The 21,519-nt window shown below is 41.6% G+C and overlaps 2 protein-coding genes and 1 pseudogene across 2 annotated transcripts; 2 read left to right on the forward strand and 1 right to left on the reverse strand.

Annotated features, from left to right (window-relative positions):
• The first annotated feature begins 255 nt into the window (after positions 1–255).
• LOC119897835 lies at positions 256–6,775 on the forward strand (annotated as a pseudogene).
• A 1,181-nt stretch (positions 6,776–7,956) lies between these two features.
• On the forward strand, positions 7,957–9,466 carry clec3ba (C-type lectin domain family 3, member Ba). The gene is made up of 3 exons (XM_038711826.1): positions 7,957–8,149; positions 8,458–8,556; positions 8,743–9,466. Exons 1-3 carry the CDS (start codon positions 8,050–8,052, stop codon positions 9,141–9,143), a joined length of 600 nt encoding a protein of 199 aa, XP_038567754.1. The 5' UTR covers positions 7,957–8,049; the 3' UTR covers positions 9,144–9,466.
• Positions 9,467–10,226: 760 nt separating this feature from the next.
• On the reverse strand, positions 10,227–20,525 carry LOC119897839 (CUB domain-containing protein 1-like). Its single transcript, XM_038711827.1, is given in 10 exon segments — positions 10,227–12,120; positions 12,369–12,456; positions 15,356–15,359; positions 15,362–15,711; positions 15,807–16,178; positions 16,705–16,896; positions 18,259–18,624; positions 18,723–19,085; positions 19,198–19,410; positions 20,313–20,525. Coding segments are annotated over 10 exon segments (2,418 nt in total). The 5' UTR covers positions 20,332–20,525; the 3' UTR covers positions 10,227–11,669.
• Between the last annotated feature and the right edge of the window lie 994 nt (positions 20,526–21,519).

Here is a 21,519-nt window from a genome sequence, read left to right on the forward strand (position 1 = left end):
ATCCGGAAGAGGTCGCTGTATTCAGTCTGCCTCTGACACAACATAAGCTCTTGATTTGTGTAGTAGGCTACTCTATGTAGCCTAACGTTAGCCTACTTGTCCTATTTTGCTTTTGTATTGCTAGCCTGTGACTGTTTATTATTTGTTGTTGTTGCAAGAAAAAAAACAAGCGACTTTCTCACAAAAAACACATTTTAATGGGACCAAGTGATGAAATGAATAAGGCCGTATGGTTTTTTTTTAATGCTTTTGAAAATGTACATCAATATTCAAACTCCCATTGTATCTAAATAGATGTCACCATGCTGTCATAGTCTTCTGTTTTAGTGAATATGTAGCCACTAGTGGGCCCGGTGCGGTGCAGCCATACTATCCGGCTCAGTCTCGCTCTGTGTGGGAAGTGAGCGGGCATTCAGAGAGGATGCTGAGGCCTGCCAGTCCCACAACACATCCATTATTAACCCAATGCTGCTAGGCTGATGGCTGCACCTATTGCACATTTCGACGACGACTGGCCGATTTTGGGTGATTTGAGCATGGTTTCAGACCAGAGGCTGCACCCGCAGAAAGGCCGCGTAGCCGCCGCCGCAGGGGAAGCGGCAGCTCCGCAGTTCCTCACAGATGATGATAATGATGACATCCCCGAGCTGCACAGCAGCAGCTTCTCCCCGGGGGAAACCGGTGCTTTCAGGTCCATGGAGGACCTGGTGAACGATTTTGACGAGAAGCTATCCGCGTGCTTCCGAAATTTTAATGCCAAGACGGATAGCATCGCTCCTGTGAACGCGATCGCCGAGGACTCCCTGCTGGAGAAAGACGGGTGAGTGTTGTTGGTTGTGGCCTGTCTGCGTGCCTAGTTGTGTTTAATAATGTGAGTGTGGAGGGTTCAACTCACTGCTGCAGGATGCATTTTGAAAATCACATAAAGGCTTTTGGATCTACAGTGGGACATTTAATTTCCCAGATCAGAAAGCCAACATGTCTTGTTAGAGAGGGCTACACTGATGGGGCTTAGGTGACAGCGACGCACAAACACTGCCACCATCTTTGGCATCAAAACTCAGAGCAGAGGTCTGCCTTACCAGTGTAATAACAGACTCTGGAAATGTGAGCTCAGTTATTTACACATTCAACTGAACAGGTGCTCTAATATCTGCATACTATCGGTATCTGCCCCTAAATGGCTTTTAAAAACCGATATAGGGGCTGATATGAGTGGACAGACAAGTCATGTTTTTGTTTTTACAGCCGATATTTAAAAGTGGCACTTTTTTTTCATTTGTTAGGACACCCATATTTGTCCTATATTTATTATTGTCATGGATATTGTTATTGCACAAATAGGCTTACCCTGTAAGATGATAATTTAGAGCTAAAAGTCAGATTAATCGATAAGCCTTGTTGATCTACAAGAAAAATTCAATTTCAATAACCTGTTCATTCTTCATGTATCATCAAAAACAAAACAACGTTGGAGAACTAGCAGGAGACAGCTAGATTTTGAAAGTATCTAACCGAAAAAATCCCACCCCCTCCCTTCAGCCATCAGCAGTCTAGCTCAGCCTACAACTGGCAGTAAATCCATGATAGTTTGAGCCTAATGTGTACAATGACAGGTGCGTCCCATTTAAATACCGTCCCACTTTCCCTCTGCTTTCTAAGGCACCTCCATGCGACATAGGCATATAAGTTGTCATTTAATACCAAGGGCGAGGGGAAGTGGAACTACAAATATAAGGCATGTAAGGCTTCGTCTGCCTGGTATATACCCCAGCTGAGATAACCACAACAACATCATTAGAGTTCTCCTAAATTCCTGAGGGTTATTTTAGATTTAAGATTTAATTTATCTCCTTTCCCCACAGGATCTGGAACGCTTTGACCAGTAACTATGGGCGCGTGATGCCAGTGGACTGGAGACAGTCTCGAACATGCTCCCTCCACATCTCCACGTTCTACCTGGAGGAGAAACCCGTGGGTGATCCTACCCCTTTCATACCAACTCTGCCCCACTTTCCCTTTAACCCAAGCCCCCCTTCACTCCCTCCCTGCCTCCCTCGTCAAATCTCTTTTTCCATTCATCTCACAAATCTCAGATATTTGTTGTGCCAGGGTTTAGTGCTTTGATTAAATTCCCTCCCCCTGTTCTGCTCCTGGCTAGAGGAAGACTGATGTCACGGTGGAGCTGTCGGATGATGAAGAGCTGAGGGAGCAGCTGGACATGCACTCCATCATTGTCTCCTGTCTCGCAGAGGAGCCGCTTTTCACAGCAGAGCAGGTAAGTTTTGATAAACCTAAGAAACGTAAACCTCCAGTAGAGTCTATCCCGGGTGCAGCCACACTGTGTGAAGCCTGTTCATGCAGAACATAGCTAAAATCCCTCTGTGTTTCCCTCAGAGATTTAATAACTGATGTTCACTTGGTTATTATGAATTCTGCTGCTCTGATGTGCGTGCTGGTGCTCTATGCAGGTTATCGAGGAGATAGAGGAGATGATGCAGGACTCTCCTGACAGGGAGGCAGAGCACAATCCCTCTCAGTCGGACCTCTCCATGCTCTCAATGGATGCCGGCGGTCCGTCAGCAGCCCCAGCTACGAGAAGAGTGAGTGTCCACTGATCGGGACTTGGGGTGGGACAAATAATCAGTAATATATAATGATACTTTCTCTTGTGATATGCTTCTAGTACAAAGAAACCAATATATTGCAATCTCTTTGCAGTAGCGATTTAATTGTATCCATATTGTGATACGTTCTCCTTTGATTCATTGATGAAGGTTCATCTTACATACACAGTACTTTGGTACTGTTACAGTATCAGAATCATGATGCATTCTCTTATGATATGTTCTTCATAAAGTCTTTATGCAACTTTGACAATCCATAAAAAGTGTGGTTCAGACCAGTGTGAGCTTCAGGACAAGTTCAGCAGAATTAAACGATAGCCACAAACAAGTGTAGTCTGTGTCGCCAAACCCTGATATAACTTATTCTTCTGTGCCATGATAACAGTTGAGCTCCCATTGTTGTCCCAAAAACTAATAAAAACCCATCAGTGAGTCACACTGTTGAACTGAGTGACATGTTCCTTCATTACCATGAACGTGGGCACTGTAGTTTATTTTAACTCAATCCCACACACACCGTCCAGCCTTTGTAAATACTCGCTATAGAGCACCAACTCTATACCAGACCCCAACGAATACGCTATTTACTTGTATCACACACCAGCTGACTGTCTAAGTTAATGTTACCTATGTGACAAATTTAATCTAATTTAAGCTCAAAGGTCCATACACTAGCTTTGGGATTCATGATAGCATGGTGTCATAAGTTACAATGTGCCCCTTGATCAGTCCGTGTGTAGTAATTGATGAGTGAAGGAACAAAAAACATCATCAACAGTTGTGTGTGTGTGTGTGTGTGTGTGTGTGTGGTCCAGGGGTGAGGACCCTGACTGTCGCAGAGCTGAATGAACGTCTGGAGAGGCGGAGACGAACATCAGGGGGTTCTCAGAGGAGCTGGTGCAGCAGCTGGCTCTCAGGGATGAGCTGGACTTTGAGAAAGAGGTGAAGAACAGCTTCATCTCCACGCTCATCGACGTACAAAACCAACAGAAGGAGCACCGGGAGCTGCTGAAGAAGAAGAAGAAGCTGAAAGGCGGAGCTGGGACGTCGCAGGGCCACACGGAGAAGGCAGGTGGATCTGTGAGTACATTATCCTTTCAATACAAATTACCAGCCTGGTTATGTGTGTGGATTTACTTATCTTCTTGTTGATCTTTTTCTATTTTCCCATCTTTGGTCACCCCATCGTCTTATGTTTCTCTGCTTTACTTCCTTCCTCCTTAGCGCTTCAGCATGGAGGGAATCTCCTCTGTCATTCAGCACAGCTTCCGGCAAACTTTTGGGAGCGGGTGCAGTGAAAGACAGGTTACTGTGTATTTCTCTCTCAGCTGCTGACCTCTGATCACTTGTCTCCTGCACTAAAAAACTGACACTTTGTTAGCAACGTCATCCCACAGAAATATCCAATCCAACAACTGTATCTTAGCTATCTTCCTTTTCAAAAAACCTAACTACATCTGCAGTTAAAGTAAAGAACAATTCAATCTGCATGTACAATTTTTTTCCCTCAATGTTTACAGTATTTGACCACAGTTATCCCTTACGAGAAAAAAGGACACCCTCCTTCTCTTGAGGACCTCCAGATCCTGACTAAGAGTAAGTTTCTTCATCTGTAGCAACGGTGCTTCAATTTTAACGGCTGTGATTGATCAATTCCTCCTCTGTGTCTGCTGCCTTGCAGTTCTACAAGCTATGAGAGACGACAGTGACAAGGTGCCCAGTCTCTTAACAGACTATATTCTCAAAGGTGAGCTTTTCTCCTTTTTGTTTACACACTGTTGCAAAGTCAGTGGCGTGATGTGTTGGCAGTGTGTCTGCAGTGTGAATCATGTTTCACAGAATCCAAAGGATCATTGACTAATCAATTGTGACTGGTGACGTAAAGTCAAAGGACCACAACAGTGGTTTTGCATGTTACAACCCATTTACTATAAATCATCTATATTTAAGATTACTTTTGCCCATTTTATCACCTATTGTTGCTGTTTAAATTTTCTTTCCTCAGTCATTGGTTTCGGTTCATTATAGACTCTTATGGAAATTAATTGAAACTTCAGTCCATCATGTCAGTGCCTCTAGTTTTGCTATTTTGGTCAAGTTGCATTGCTTTTGGTATTGCAGTTAAAAGCAGGCACTACTTCAAAAAACACTTCATGTTAGTAACTCAAATCTTAAATTTGACAGTTAGCTGCCATAAAGTATTACTTTTATATGTTGCATTGTTGGAAAATCAATTTGTAGGCGACAAACAATAAGCAAATATTCAAATATGCAAACTGACTTTCACACTGTACTGAAATCTGCTAACAGCTGCCTTAAAGAAAGCCTTAAATCAGCCTGTGCTTTAGAAAATGAACATGTAAAATACTGTACCTATGATTTACATAAAACAGCCAGTAGAGTCCTTCAGTGCCTCCTTTGTTATCCCCTTCCTTTCACACGTGTTCTGTTTTCACCCTTTCATGATTTCTTTCTCTACTTCTCATGATCTAATTTATTGCTGCCTTTCGCTCGCTAGCTCTGGTGTGAGCGATGGATGGAGAGGTTTGTGACACGTTCACATGTGATGTGCACTGTTGTTGTGTTGCCGCTCACACTATGAGCGCGCCGCCTCTCTACCACTGAACTGTAGTGCAGTCTGATCCTGATGTTCCCCTCCTCACTTCTCTTACCCCTCTCCCACACGGTGTATGGCTGCAGCGTGGTTAATCTCTCTTAGTGTCCAGACTCACTGACAGTGACTCATGGCCATACAAGCATTAAAACTCTATTTACCCTGCAGTTAACATTTAAGACACATTTGTTATGATTATTAGTTATATAGCACTGCTAAGGCTGCATTTGGTCTCAAGCTGCCTGCCAGTATTCATCCTTACCCACCCTACTTCACAAATAGGTTCATGTTATCATGTACAGATATTTAGCACTAACCTGTGTGAGAAAATTGAGGTTTTTCCTTTTGTTTTTCCTCTTCTTTATCTCCTACTTTTTAATTTGCACTGATCCCCCCCATGCAAAAGCTCCATCCATTGTCACTTGCACCTCTGCTAATATTCATTCTCTACTGTTATTACAGTGCTTTGCCCAACGTAGACCAGAGGGACAGTGCCTAACACTCTGCAGAGGCTTCAGAAAGTTTACCATGGCAACGAGATCAAAAGGGCACACAGGATTTTTTTTTTGCAGACATGAAGCACACTTAATTTATTCCTGCATGTATTTACCTCAAGGTGTGTCTTTTTATGTGTTCTTTTCTTGATTTAGTTGCATTTATTTTGTGTTGAACATTGTGGTTTTGCAAACCTTTTGTGTTCCTGTGAATTTTCAATATGAATATTTTTATTTAAGAATTATCCCCATATAGATATACCAGCATATGAGCTGCACTATTTGGAAACTTTGTTGGTTACAAATAGGACCACGAGCAGGACTACATTGCAAAGGGCTTTTATATTTATGTGAAGTGCTTAACTATCCACTGAGCAATCAGCAAATGTAGAAAAAAACATACAAGCTGCAGTAAAAAAGAAATATAGAAAGAGTTTCATAAACAGCACTATAAGATAAAAAATATTTTATTGATCCCCAGGAGGAAATCAGTAAATATTATAGCAGCACAAGAGACAGACCTGAGAGGTACAGGGTACAGGTAGATAGAGGAAAATATGTAATAAATAAACAAGTTAGCTACCATGTGTGCATCACAGCCTTCAATGTAGCAGCAGACAAAGTGTGCGTTCTACTTTCAGTACCACAAACATCATCATTATTATTCAATTGAATATACTGTGTTGATGGTCAAGGTCTGAACTGAAATTACCTAAATAACTAACTATGCATTTCAGTGAAAAATGAATTGTGACCCGTGCACTGCCTGTACCTTTGTGACGCTGACTGGAACCCTGAATCAGAGACACATGCGTTAACTTTCCGGCCGTGCACAGGGCAGCGTCCACCACGAATGGGCATTGTTATTCTGTATGCATTCATTTATATGAACAAGCTGCCTTTGCCTTTGCCTGAACTTTTTGTACATTATAAATTACTTATTTTCAATGAATGTCAAATTGCTGGATTACTTGCAGGACCTGCTTCACTGTTCATTGATTTTGTAAATATTTTATTTCAAATATATTGATAAACTATTATCCTCTTTGTCTCAATGTATTTTATTAATTTCATGGAAACATGCACAATCAACGCCTTGTGAGAGAAATGCTAATCACATGCGAGACAAAACATTATGATGTAATATGAAGTGCAAAATACAGTAAGAACTGCATAAAAACATTGCTTTCTTTATTCTATAGATAAATAGACATTCTGAAAATAATAAAATATATAATCTCAATAACCCATCCATATCATTAAATTTTCTATTGCCCCTCTGACCTTCTTCCTTCATATAATCAAGAATTGGATTTGTATAAATGAGAATTTGAGAATTTGTCTTTCCCACAAACAAGGTATTCCCAGTGCCTTGTGGAAATTCATTTACAATATGATATTATATAATATGTTTACAGAAGGAGGCACTGTTATGTCCCATTTCAATCATGTACATTTCCATGCAAGCAAAGGTATAAATTCAGATCTAATAAGGTCTAATTATCCTTTATAAATATACAATACAGTGTGTTTGGAAATGGAGCTTTTCATTGCTTGAATGAGTTTAATGTGTTATTTGGCTCTGAGGTGTGTGTCAGTCTGCTTCTTCATCGCTGGCAGAGCTCACCAAAACTCTCCACTGAAGACCAGTCGGACAGAAAAGAAATTAAACATAAACAAATATTAAATTCACAAAAGTGTTTCTCTCATTGCATGAGTCTCTGCCACGTGGCAGCTGCAACCCGTCCAGCTCATTGAGGAGATCCCCCACCAGAAACATTCAACCTCTGGCCTGTTGGCACCCTCAGCAGAACCACAACAGGGCCTTTTGGCAGGATAAATACACAGATCATTTAGCAAGCGGCTATGAAAAGTCACTTGCAAAGCTGTTTGTTGCTCTGAAGTGGCTCAGACAAATACAAGAATTGATGTTTATGTAATAAATGTACACACAACACAACACAACACAACACACAGAAGGTTAAGGCCCTCCTGTGATTTATTAGTAACCTACAAACATGTGGAACTTGAGTCATGCTTGTCTGAATGTTGTAAACATCTGTAAAACAGAAACTCCTGCTTATCACGCATCTCCCCTCAGCATTTCAAAAGCAACACAAACAGCTGTTAAACATCTGTAAAACATTTGTGCTGTGTTGAGATAAGATTTCCATATTCAACTCTGTGTCACCACTCTGGGCGTGTAAAACACAACAGTCTGTGTCTGGCCAGTGCTCAGAGCTGCGAGGACCTTCTCTGTGGTGCTGCACCACCAACAGTTTCTTTACGGTGGATTTAAAGTGTTTTTCCAGGTATGATGGATGCTAGAGGGATTCGCTTGATGTTTTGCCTTCTCCTGTTGGCACACTGCACGTTCCAGCAGACCACCTCAAAGAAAAGAAATGGCAAGAGAGGTAGGAGTTGATATAATCTTGACATTTGAAATGAAAACAATGTCTTCACTTAATAAATCTGTAAATAACATGTATACAATATCAATGCTGAAGTACTGTGTGAGAGTTCATCACTAATGACTGAGTAGACTGATCAGAATTAGAATCAGCTTTATTGCCAAGAAGGTTTACACATACAAGGAATTTGCTATGGTGACTTAAACCTAGAAAAATATAAAATTGACAAGATGTACAAAATATAAAACATAATAAAGACTATAGTGCATTATGCTTTAGAATAACATTTGCATTTTTTGCCCCTTCAACAGACTCTGCAAACAATGCCGCGATTGAAGAGCTGAAGAAACAGATTAATGACATTGTTCAAGAGCTGACTTTGCTGAAAGAGCAGCAAGCATTACAGACAGGTATTTTGTAAATATCATAAATACCATACAATAATAAAAAAAGTACCAACATGCTGTGTGTGTAAAATAGAAAAGGGAAAAGATATTTCAAACACCAATTTAACAGCTTTCCAGTGATAGTCAAAAACAATTAAACAATGACACTTCAGTGACACTGCCATTCTCCTAATCCCCCCCCCCCCCCAGTTTGTCTGCGAGGCACCAAGGTCCTCGGCAAGTGTTTCCTGGCTGACCCAGTGAAGAAGACCTTCCACGCAGCCAGCGACGACTGCATCGCCAAAGGAGGCAGCCTGGGCACTCCCCTGACAGGAGACGAGAACGACCAGCTCTACAGCTACGTGCGCCAGAGCATCAGCCCAGAGGAGCACATCTGGCTGGGCATCAACGACATGGTGACCGAGGGCCAGTGGGTGGACCAGTCAGGCTCCGGCGTGCGCTTCAAGAACTGGGAAACAGAGATCACTCTGCAGCCAGATGGAGGACGCAACCAGAACTGTGCCATCCTCTCCACCACAGCCAACGGGAAGTGGTTTGATGAGAGCTGCCGGGCCGAAAAGGCTTCTGTGTGTGAGTTCAACATTGTCTGAAGGCGGGTGCTTGCTTTCTGACATCAATGTCATTCGTATGAACATTAAATGCTGCTTGCAGAAAAGAGAGTATTACTTTGCATCTTCCTTAAGCTCACATTTTCTTGACCAAGCCATTCAGGTGGACTTCACACAGTGGTCTGGGATACAGTAGGTCATTGTATAAGCTAAACTCACAGGGGCATGATTGCTTTTGTCAATGCAATGAAACCTTGTTTTGAGTATTTGAGTATCTTTTCTGAGGCACCTTTGTTCTGAATATCACGTTGTGCTGCTTATATTACATTACATAATGTTAATACAAATAAAATAGTGACTCCTCAGTTGTAACCTTCTCATTGTGTCTCTTGTTGAAGTCAAATATTCAGCAGATAATATGGGCATATGTTGCTGATTACAGGGAACAAATGCTTATGTAACAACTAACAAAAAAAGATCTTGGCTGTAGAACTAATAATAATAACCAAAAAAAACCTCCTTTTACAGGGCCAACTGGGGGTAAACCCTCACAAGTTTTTCAAAACAAGACTCAAAAAACACTGGATGAAGTGTTTCATATCATGTGTTTTCTGTAGGCTCTGAAATATATTAATCTGAATACAGGCTGTCAGCTCTGTGGGAAAAGTTGGGGGTTATTTTAAGCAAATTAACATGAATGATTTGTTTTCAGAACTTTTCACAACCAAGAAAATGGTAAACGTCAACAGAAAGGGTCAGGATTAAGATAAACAGTACTGAGGATGGCATTTTTTCTTTCTTTCTTGCGTCACCACTTTACATACTCCACAACATGCATCACCTGTTCCAATTTCCAAAGAACTTACAAACAATACTATAGTATACTATATGCGAGTACAGTGACTTATTGCGTCTCCACCCACCTACACTTTATTCATCATGAAAACTCAGTTTCTGTACTGGCACTCCTAAAAGTTTACTCACCCAGAGGAGGGTTACATCAGATCAACATGTTAGGACATCTCCATGGATATCCACTGATGTCAGTAGCAGCGTGTTTGTAGAGAGCATGTCCACATCTCTGTCCCTTTAACACTCAATGTCAAACAACTGGACTTAGAAATATTCATATTTTACATGGCTTTTAATTCACATTCACAGAAATCTTGCACAGTTTTGTAGTAAGCAAAAGGACACTTTATTTCCTCAGGAATGAGAATGGACTTTGAACTTTGTCTCCCTCTGCAGTACATTCTCTGAAACGCATGAGGCAACAAGCCTTTACAAGACAAGACAACACACAATTTTTCAGTCTTTTTCATGAGTTTGATTGTAAAACCCAATTTTTCCTCAAATGATAAAAGTCAATATTCTGGGATCTTTCTGGTCATCTAAAAACTTTAATAACTTGTGTAATTTTATTTTTATCCCAGTGAATGGACGTGTTCAATTTTTAAAAATGTGGACTTAGTAAGGACTTACTTATTACTTATTAGGTCTATACCAGTACATTCTAGATCAGTTTGTTGCTCCATACCCAACAGTCTTCACAACAGCACATGAAAGGGTCTTGAGTAGTCATCGCACTTACGTTAACTTATACATCTCCTACAGTCTTCTTTTTAAAAGCTCCCTGTAATTAATAACAAAATTCAGTCAACCAAAATAGATACTGAAATGTCTTTGTGAAATGTAACTTTTGGCTCACAGACTGCAAACTGCAAAGAGTTTATAAGCGTTTTAGTTCATGTCATTATAGTCCAGCAGACCCCCACAGGGGTCTGTGTTTCATGAGACACAATTAGAAAACAAAAAAGTCTCTGTATGAGCAGAGAAACAGTTCACTTAGCCAGCAGCAGACCAGTCTTGAGATTCCCATGTGTATGGGTCCAAAAAAGAACAAAAGCACCCATTTTTTTAATTCATCCCTGGGCCAAAATATTGCTGAAAACAACTCTTAAGATCCTAAATTGTATTAGCAGGACTGTCGTGTGCCGACAGGACATCTCTGTAAGGCACAGTTATGGTGTAATGATGCTGTATGTAGAATTCCTCACAGCAGGTGCTATAGCGATCATAAAAAACAGAAAGATGATACTGGATGCACATACAATGCTGCTGCAATCTCCTGCAATACACGCAATCATGTTTTGATGATGCTATAAAAGTGCTTTATATTGGAACAGCAGTGGAGTCCTCTCTGCTCACCGGTCTACCGATAAAACATGGAAATCTCAGCATGTAAACAGCAGGTTTGCTCCTGTGTAAACAGCCTTAATATGTACAAAATGTCTCAAATGAAAAATATGAATTGCCTACAAGCAACACGAGATCTCTTTGTAGCAGCAAAACGTTGGTATAAAGAGGATTATTATGAGCTGCTTTCCAAATGTGCCTTTCTTCATCTGAGATTAAACAAGGTAACAGCTGCAGGCAGGTTAAAAGAGGGTTATCTTGTGTACCTGGCTTCGGTGCAAAACAACACTCAAGAGAAAAAACAAAGGCTTCTGGGAAGGATGAACATCAGTAGGTCAAAAGAAAAGCAGAAAGCTGAATCCACATTGGTGCTCAGTTCCCTCCCTCTGGCTCCAGCCGCAGCCCCAGATCCAGACAACGTTCCTCTCCATGTTGGTCCTCAGTCTGGTAAATCTCATTGTCCATCAGCTGTTGGCCATGGCTCGGAGGCCTTTCGGGAAGCGGAGGAGCCTCTATAGAGGAGTCCCGAAACTGCTGGTTAGGCCCGACTTGCACGTCGGCCACACCTGCATCTTCAGAGATCAGTGGCTTTTGTGAGTCTGTGTGCCCTGTGAAAGGCCGGGATGTGTCAAACTCTCCGTAGATGCCGATCTCTACCCCCTTTCTCAGCAGGTGTGTGTAGACCAGCGTGTCCTCAATGGAAGCGTACACATGCGACTCATTGTCCTCGCGTGTTTTTGGGAAGCCGTTGTGTCCTGGCAGGAAGCCGGAGCCGTTTGGATTGTATATGGACACTTGATGGGTCAGCTCCTTCTTCTTCTTCCTGTTTGGCAGGTGAAACAAGACGATGAGCTCTTCATATACAGCATCTATTACAGATATATCTGCTGACCAGTTATGTAAGAACATTTTAAATGGAGGAAAATCTGTAGCAGACTGAAGCAGACGTGAGGTTTACTAAGACACTATGTTAGCGCCTTCACTGTCTTTACTATAATAACTCTTTCCAAAAGTGAGCAATTTAAAAAAAGACAAAATCTGAAGAACAAAACAAAAAGCAGATGCACTCACCTAATCACCACACAGACCACTGCCAGCACGATGACAAAAATGACCACCAGAGCAGCCACCGCACTCAGGATGATAGTCAGCAGAAAGTCTAAAAGAGATTAAACAACAACAAATGCAAACTTTCATTAAAGCTGACATAAATTAAGTGCACAGTCGTTCTAATGTTATAATCTAATGTTGTTCAAATGTTATATTGTCTATGTCTTAAAGAAACACTGAAAGCCTGGAGATGAATGAGTATTGATTCTTATACTTCACAAAAATGGAAATAAGGATTAGTCCTGATTCTTGGTAATATTTGGGCTACAGTCACTAATCAACACACCTATCAAGTTTCATACAATAGAGTTATCTATTGAGTAGACACCACAAGTCCTACAGATGATGCCAATGTGATCAATTAAAGCATCCAGTCCAAAATGCTTTTTTAAAAAAGTCTCTACACAAAACTCTGATGTAGACCAGGTATAGGGCTGAACGATTTTGGAAAATATTTTTTTTTTTAACCAATATTGCGATTTACAGGTGAAACTTGAAAATTTAGCATATCGTGCAAAAGTTCATTTATTTCAGTAATTCAACTTAAAAGGTGAAACTAATATTATATAGACTCATTACATGCAAAGTGAGACATTTCAACCCTTTATTTGATATAATTTCGATGATTATGACTTCCAGCTTATGAAAACACCAAATTCAAAATCTCAGAAAATTTGAATATTGTGAAAAGGTTCAGTATTGTAGGCTCAAAGTGTCACACTCTAATCAGCTAATTGATCCAAAACACCTGCAAAGGGTTCCTGAGCCTTTAATTGGTCTCTCAGTCTGGTTCAGTGGAATTCACAATCATGGGGAAGACTGCTGACCTGACAGTTGGGCAGAAAACCATCATTGACACCCTCCACAAGGAGGGAAAGCCTCAGGATGTTCTCAAAGTGCTGTATCAAGGCACATTAATAGAAAGTTAAGTGGAAGGGAAAAGTGTGGAAGAAAAAGGTGCACAAGCAGCAGGGATGACCGTAGCCTGGAGAGGATTGTCAGGAAAAGGCCATTTAAATGTGTGGGGGAGCTTCACAAGGAGTGGACTGAGGCTGGAGTTACTGCATCAAGAGCCACCACACAGAGATGGGTCTTGGACATGGGCTTCAAATGTTGTATTCCTCTTGTCAAGCCGCTCCTGAACAAACAACGTCAGAAGCGTCTTACCTGGGCTAAAGAAAAACAGAACTGGTCTGTTTCTCAGTGGTCCAAAGTCCTCTTTTCTGATGAGAGCAAATTTTGCATCTCATTTGGAAACCAAGGTCCAGAGTCTGGAGGAAGAATGGAGAGGCACACAATCCAAGATGCTTGAAGTCCAGTGTGAAGTTTCCACAGTCTGTGTTGGTTTGGGGAGCCAATGTCATCTGCTGGTGTTGGTCCACTGTGCTTTATTAAGTCCAGAGTCAGCGCAGCTGTCTACCAGGACATTTTAGAGCACTTTATGCTTCCTTCAGCAGACGAGCTTTATGGAGATGCTGACTTCATTTTCCAGCAGGACTTGGCACCTGCCCACACTGCCAAAAGTACCAACACCTGGTTCAATGACCATGGGATTACTGTGCTTGATTGGCCAGCAAATTCGCCTGACCTGAACCCCATAGAGAATCTATGGGGCATTGCCAAGAGAAAGATGAAAGACATGAGACCGAACAATGCAGAAGAGCAGAAGGCCGCTATTGAAGCATCCCGGTCTTCCATAACACCTCAGCAGTGCCACAGGCTGATAACATCCATGCCACGCCACAGTGAGGCAGTAATTCATGCAAAAGGGGCCCAAACCAAGTACTTACATATGCATGATTATACTTTTTAGAGGGCTGACATTTCTGTATTTAAAATCCTTTTTTTTTTGATTTCATGTAATATTCTAATTTTATTCGAAATTATATTAAATACATAAAGGCTTAAAATATCTCACTTTGCATGTAATGAGTCTATAATATATTTTCACCTATTCAGTTGAATTACTGAAATAAATGAACTTTTGCACGATATGCTCAGTCAGTGTATAGTATGACAATATTAGATAAATTAAACATACACTGTTCTTTCTTGTAGGTCAGGCCTGTGTTATGATGAAATTAGGTGATGCATGAATTATCTACGGTGGAGAAGAAATATCAAATTTTAATAATATGAGAAAGATAATTTGAGAGTCATGGCATTAAATGAATATGATATATCATCAGGTAGGCCTACCTATAGATCACAAGAACTAAGTTCACCACAGTGTGTTATACAATAAGGGCTCAATACAAAACCCACAGTTCAACCACCAATTAGTCCTTATCTCAGTTTTAATCTCAGAGTCCATCTTTCTATATCCTAGTAAGCAAACAAGAAATACTCAGTTTGAGGTTCAATTAAAAAGTTGGCCAACGAAAATAAAACCAATTGACACCTCTCGTGTTTAACAGACAAGCTTAGTAATTCTCCGACAACACCGGAGTTCCTCACCCCCGCAGCCTCCGATGCTGGTGAGCAGCGCACTGGCTGTAACTCGGGACAGACTGGGCCTCTTTCGGACTTGTGCGTTTAGTTTTAAACTTCAAAGATATTTCCTGAGCTGACTGATGGCTGTGTTTGTGACGCTGGCGCCGATCCTCATAATGCGCTTACCTCACTACACACGTCTTTCTGTTGCGTATTTTTCCTGTCCGCCAAAGCGGCGGATGGCCCGACAATTTCACCCACCACCACAAAGTTACCCGCGGGTGCTACTTTCATTCCCTGTGTGACACTAAAATTTCTGTCGATTCAGCTTCTGTCAAGCGTTGTACAACAACAAGTCTGCTTCGTCTGCAGACTGCTTTACTCTTGGGTGTCATGTGACCAGAGCGTAATCGTCTTTGCAATTTGAAAATCTCGTTTTATCACATCGCGATAATATCGCAAATGCATTTAATCGTTCAGCCCTAACCAGGTAACCCTGCAAAATGTCCTCTTACTCTTGCTCTTCTGCAGGTGATCTCTGTGATGACGCTGAACTCCCCTCGTTCAGGCATGCAGTTGGACATGTTGAGGTAGAAGCTATCGGAGACGGTGATCTCACTCTCGGCCTCTTCATCCTCCCTGCGGCTGTAGTCCTCCTCCCGGCGGCCGACTCTCTGCACCCTGATGTCGGTGTGGCTGCTGCTGCACTTGGGCTGCCGGAGGTTGGTAAACACCAGGTGAGCGTCCATCCTCTCCGGAACAGAGACGATCCAGGAGACGGTGGAGTCCGACCTCATTCCTACTGGCCAACCGGGAGTAGCCAAAAGGACAGGAGTGTCTCTCTTTGGAGACACGGTGAATATGTAACTTTCTTAACAGGAGTTAGAAAGAAAAGAAAATTAAATATCACTGAAAAAATGCATTTATTTCATTTAGTTATTTTATTCAATTGAGGCTGCTTGTTACCTGATATCTCCTCTTTCAACCTGGCATTCAGCACGTCCTTGCCAGACGTCCTCAGTGCTTCACCCCCTATGCCGGACACAGTGACAGACACATTGGTGTGGATTTGGACCATCTGTATTGATCCCTGAGTGCAGAAGTGTCCAACAGTAGTGCCACCGTCTTCAGTCACTTTGATAATGATGCTGTCATTGCACGGCTGCCCCGGTACGGACTGCTTGAGGGGCCCAGTGGGAGAGGTCAGCTCCACGGTGCCGTGCTGAGGAGGGCGGAGAGCCCAGGTCACACTGCTCAGATTGGCAGGGAGGCAGGTCGGCAGCAGAGGCAACGACAGACGGGCCGGAGTCTTCGGGCACTCTTTGAGTTGACTACACTCTGACATGAAAGCACAGGTCATTTAAATCAAGAGGGGTTCAGAGATGAGAATGAATTTCTACCTTTAGGAGCTACAGCAATGAATGCAATTAACACTTTACTTACATTTATAAGCAGTATATAAACATTTAATAAACACACAAAACTTGCATCTTAGACTGTGAGGTGAACTACTTGGTGTAACTCGGGTTTCTAATATTCACATCAGATCCAAAGACTCTTCAATTACTTTCAAGGTCTTGTTTTGTCTGACTTAAGGACAGAAAATGTTTGGGGTAAGAAATTATATTATTCATCATCCAGAGAGAATGTTGTCAGTCACGATCTTGAAAAAGTGCAGAAATCAAGTTGAATAATATACAAAGTTCATTCAAGGTTGCAATAAAATGGTATTTTAAATCGTACATACATGATAGGCCATAGTCTTTCCAAGAAGAGCATTTATGTATATAAAAGAAATGGTTCTTAAAGGCTTATATTCTAGGCCCAGGACAGCCCCCCAGTAAACACTCAAATCTGCATTTACCCATCACTCCCACGGCGGTGACTTGTACGTCTTCAGGAAGGCAGTCCTGGAACGTCAGGTCACTGTGTGATGTGACTGTAATCTTCTCTTTCAGCACGGAGTTTATTTTCATCTCGCAGTAAGAGGCCGGTCTCAGCTTCTCGATGTGAAGAGAAAGGCCCTCCATTTTGCTCACATCCACTTTACACAACACTACAGAATGACAATATAAATGAGCATACATGTTTCCTTTTTTTTCTGTCTCACACAAAAATGCAAATGTGTGGGCTCTTCATTTATCACAATATCAGCCAACAGGAATTTGAATTTCGATTTGACTGGTAGAGCTGAACGTGATTCCCTGACTGAAGGAAGTGTTTCCTGGTGAGGCGCCACTGCTGTCATTTATGACTCAGCGATGAGGGAATCTTGAGAGCCCACTCTCCACATCACGGTTTCATTACTCATCTAAACTGCAGCTGCCTCAAGAAACAGGGAAATCTCTTTCACAACTGACGAGAGAAAATGAACCCTTGTTGTAATAATATATATATTTAGCAATCACATGCCTACTGCAACATGTAGAGGATTATGTTATCATCGTCATCAGAAGTTTTATTGTTGTTGATTCTTTGTTTGGTGTTTTTTAGAGAAGGGGGGTAGTTGCTAATAGGGGTCCAAATAAGTATATAGACGATTAAATGGGGAGTCACCATTCATCCTCTGAAATATTGTCTGAACAGCAAAACCTCCACAAACGCCTACATCCAAAAACGAAACCAATGTTATCTATATATTTCTTTTGTTAGCTCTAAAGAGCTTTCCTTTTTACATTTCATATCATTATGCAATAATTTGGCACTGTAGGTCTACTGATCTAAGTAAGACATTTCAAGATGAAACACTGGGCTCTAGTGACTCGTCATTATTTTTGACAGACTAACAGATTAAACAGAGATAATACTTTAAAGCAGCAATATTTGATTTTTTTCCACCACTCAGTGACAGCAGAATAAGCTGTAAACACATGTTAAACATTAAACATGTGAGCACAGAGCTGCCTGTTTATATGTCCAGCAGACACAAAGCAACATGAATATCCATTTGGAGTCGTATTTCTGGCCACCTGATGACTGCAAGTCCAATATTCACTCTCTTAGCTCTGGTTTTGGTCTCTACCAACATTTAAGGGAGGGAAATATTTGGTTCTTTAGCTGCTAAATGCTCCACAATGTTCAGCAGCTAGTCGCTAACTTTGCCCATCTGCTTTTTGGTGCTGAGCCGGTGTTGTAAAGTGGATTTTTAGAGCTCTAGAACAGTTGCGGATTAAAACAACACTGCTGCGAGTTGTGAGAGTGACCCAAAACAGTACAGTTGTGGGCTGGAAAACCAAAACAAAGACCTGAAACACTCTCTGCCTTTCTCTGGCTCAATGACTCTCTGTCTACTTTATTTCAAAAATATTTGAGATGAATAACATATAAATACATAACCATCTTTGCAGAAGTAAAAAGTTAAAACTGTGACGTCGTCGAAGCCAAATGGTAGCATTAAGTGCAAATGAAGTGTACCAACCTGGTGAACTTTCACTTGAAGACACCTTAAGGGTCAGGGACAGTCCAGGGGAAGCAGCACGTCTTCTGTCCATCTCACAGTTCCTCAGCATCAGGGAGAAGTTTCCCTGACTCTGCTCCGGCTGGCGGTCTGTCAGCCTCAGCACCGACGCCACTCTCCCTTTGCTTTGGTACTCCACTGCGGTGTCCTTCTTCAGACATCGCGGCTGTATGAGCTGTAAGAGCTGAACAGCTGTCTTGTGCTTCTCCGGCACCTGAAAGTACCACTCCATCACGCCGTCGTCAGGAAAACTATCCGGGTAGTTTGGAGAGAGCAACTCCGACGATGAGGCCCCTTTTGGTAACGTCAGTGTAATTTTGGCAAGGGCTATGAGGGAAAAAACAAACACGTACAACAGTCACATAATGTGATGTCGGACACACGAGACACCAGACAGAGAAGTTATTCAATTTTAAATAACTCACATTTGATTTCCTCCCCAACAGACACGTCAAACTGGCCACTTTGGAGTTTCTGTCCAGCTGGGACATCCACAGAAAAGCTACCTTGATTCAGTATCTGGGCACTACGGATAGTTCCCGTTCTGCAGTATTTCCCTACGGCCACATTCCCCGTAGTCTGGAAGGCCTGGAGGGTGTAGCTGTGTCTGTCTGGACATCTCTCAGATGGATTAATCTGTCTTAGACCCGTATTGCTGAAGTCTATGTTGAATGCTTTCGGCGCCGAGGCCTTCAGGTTCCAGGTGAACTTGCGGTCAAAATCCAGTAACGGAAGCGAGCCCGAGTCAGCCTGGATGATGTGGCTGTTGCATGACTTTGTGGTACATTCTGGGAAGAGATATTAACAGATGACTTTTACAACCAATAAACCTGCCCACACTGTATTAGTTCAGCAAGATACAAGATCACAATACCTTGAGAGAGACTGCAGTGCTCTTACCTATATTTCGCACAATTTCCACACTGAATACATCCTGAGGTCTGGAGCATTCAAACTCCAGTGAGACAGGAGTGTTGTCTCTTAGCAGAAGGGATGTATTACATCGTCGTGAGCGTCCTGCTCCGGTGCACACGTTGCAACCTTTGGGCTGACTACTGCTTCTGATGTTGAAGTTGGTTCCTCTGTCAGGGGTGATGGTCAGCTTCTGGACCCCTGGTAAAAACACAAAGCACGAAAATTTGGAAAAGGAAGAAATGTGCAGCATGTGCAGCAAAAAACACTAGATTTCCAGTCCTGAAAAAAAAACTGAATATTAAGAAGTCTTGCTACAAATTAAATATACTCTTACATTTGCTAAAGTCACAGTGACTAACTGTGTTGAGAGATGAGGCTGACGGCTTGGCTCCTCTCTCTTCTATGACTATCCAGGCCTGTACTGAGCAACGCAGCCATGTTCATACACCTAATGTCAACTCTCTATTGCATCTCACATTTCCTGTTTCACACTGTGTTATTTCACTTAAGTGGACAAAACAGACACAACCTATCATCTGACATGTGACACATCAGATTAGCTCTGCAAACCTTTTGGTTGATGAGGTTTACTGTTGGACAAATAACAGAAAGCCGCTCAGATCAGTCTAACAAGAACTCCACACTGAAAGGTCCTTTCTTTTGTTCTCACCCTGATTCTGCCTTACAACTCCATTTACTCTGTCAAAACCTAATCAGTACACTCATTAAAGTCATTCAGGCCCCAGAAGTTCATCCACAGCTGTATTAGCAGTAAACAGCACACTAATAACAGCTTAGAAATACTAAACAGCTCAATAATAATGTCCTATAATTTGAGCATGTGGGAGAAGCATGCCTCCAGGGCTTTCTGGCAGAAAGGCTTTCTGTCTATCTTTTTTCCTGAACTTAACCAAGGAGTTTTGGTGCCTAAATCTAACCAAGTAGTTTGGCTTCTTGACACAATGCCCTCGGGGGCAGACTTCTGCCATGTGCATAATTTGAGGAATAATCAGTGTCCATATTTAAACAGCATTTCTTCCACCTCAGCAACATTGCAGGGAAAATCGGTCCTGCTGGTAAATAATTAAGCTGTAACTTACCTGACACAGTGAAAACCATGACTGTAAGAAGCAAAATCTGAAGAGTGACTCCTGATAAGGACATTGTGTCCTACAGTGTAGTTCTACAACTTTGATCCTGAGAGAAATCAATGGCGATCCGCTCAGATTTCATAGCTTCTCGTCCACAGCTGCAAACTTCGTGCGCCACATTTTCCTCTCGTTAACGTCAAACTCCTCCACTTCCTGTATGTGCGAGCGTGTCAGCAGCAAGGGAGTGTAGGGCGCCAGGTAATGTAAAGGCGTGGCCAGGTCGGCCATTTTGGCAGGTACAGAGTTCATGCGCGGTTCATTCGTAATTTACAAAACATAAAATATATTCAACCGCTAAAAATCACTGCAGTTTAGTTATTTTTGCTAAATAAAAATCAGCACATCTTTATTTACAGTTAAAAGGCCAAACAAAGTATATACTATTGTTTTAATTATATCCTGTAAATGGTGCAGTGATACCAAGATATTAAAGCACAGGTCAACATGAATTTGTAGCTTCCCAGTGCAGAAATATTAAAAAAAATGAATTTCCTTAAAAGAAAATTAATTCTCTAATTGTATTTTTCTTTGTTGTGATTACACACTCATTTGCCAGATTATACACCCAGCTAAAAAGTTATGCAGTCTAAATCAACAGTCCTCCAATAAATCCTCACTTCATGATGGTTATAATGCTCATGTAGTGTTGCTGTCTAATTTGTAGGCTACTAGTATTAAAAGCTTACTTTTACAGATAAACATCCACACTGATTGCTATTTGCTGAGTCAGCCTGGATGTGTCATCCTCACAAACTGGTTAGTCAGCGACAGTTTGGTTGACAAATCCGGATAATAAAGTCTTTCTTGACTGAGCAAGCCACATCACATGTAAAGCAAGGCAAGTGTCTGGACATTTTGATGTTGCAGAGCTAAAACAGTCCATTTGCAGCACATGAAGAGTAATTATCCAAACCCTTATCTACACTGAGCAGCATAAAGTGAGAAGGGACAGAGAGATGACCCTGACAGATTTTACACAATGTGTAGTATGATGCGCTGTGGGTTAAACTAAGCATGTGGCATTACCTGAACCAGCTACAGCATTAAAATACTCCTCATTATCAATATTTTAACACTTTTACTCTTACACTAAAGTACTAATTAAATTTCTTCACCTCATAAAACAATATCTGAAATAAACTAACTGTATAACATA

Source organism: Micropterus salmoides, unplaced genomic scaffold, assembly GCF_014851395.1.
Source record: "Micropterus salmoides isolate LMB-PRFRI ecotype aquatic unplaced genomic scaffold, ASM1485139v1 Ms_hic_scaffold_11, whole genome shotgun sequence".
In the NCBI taxonomy this organism is placed as follows: domain Eukaryota; kingdom Metazoa; phylum Chordata; class Actinopteri; order Centrarchiformes; family Centrarchidae; genus Micropterus; species Micropterus salmoides.

What these genes read in the sequence shown, in the direction of transcription:
- clec3ba (XM_038711826.1), top strand. Translation starts at nt 8,050, where the DNA reads ATGATGGATGCTAGAGGGATTCGCTTGATGTTTTGCCTTCTCCTGTTG. An exon ending in GAAAAGAAATGGCAAGAGAG is followed by an intron (nt 8,150 to 8,457) that starts GTAGGAGTTGAT and finishes CCCCTTCAACAG; the next exon opens with ACTCTGCAAACAATGCCGCG. An exon ending in GCAGCAAGCATTACAGACAG is followed by an intron (nt 8,557 to 8,742) that starts GTATTTTGTAAA and finishes CCCCCCCCCCAG; the next exon opens with TTTGTCTGCGAGGCACCAAG.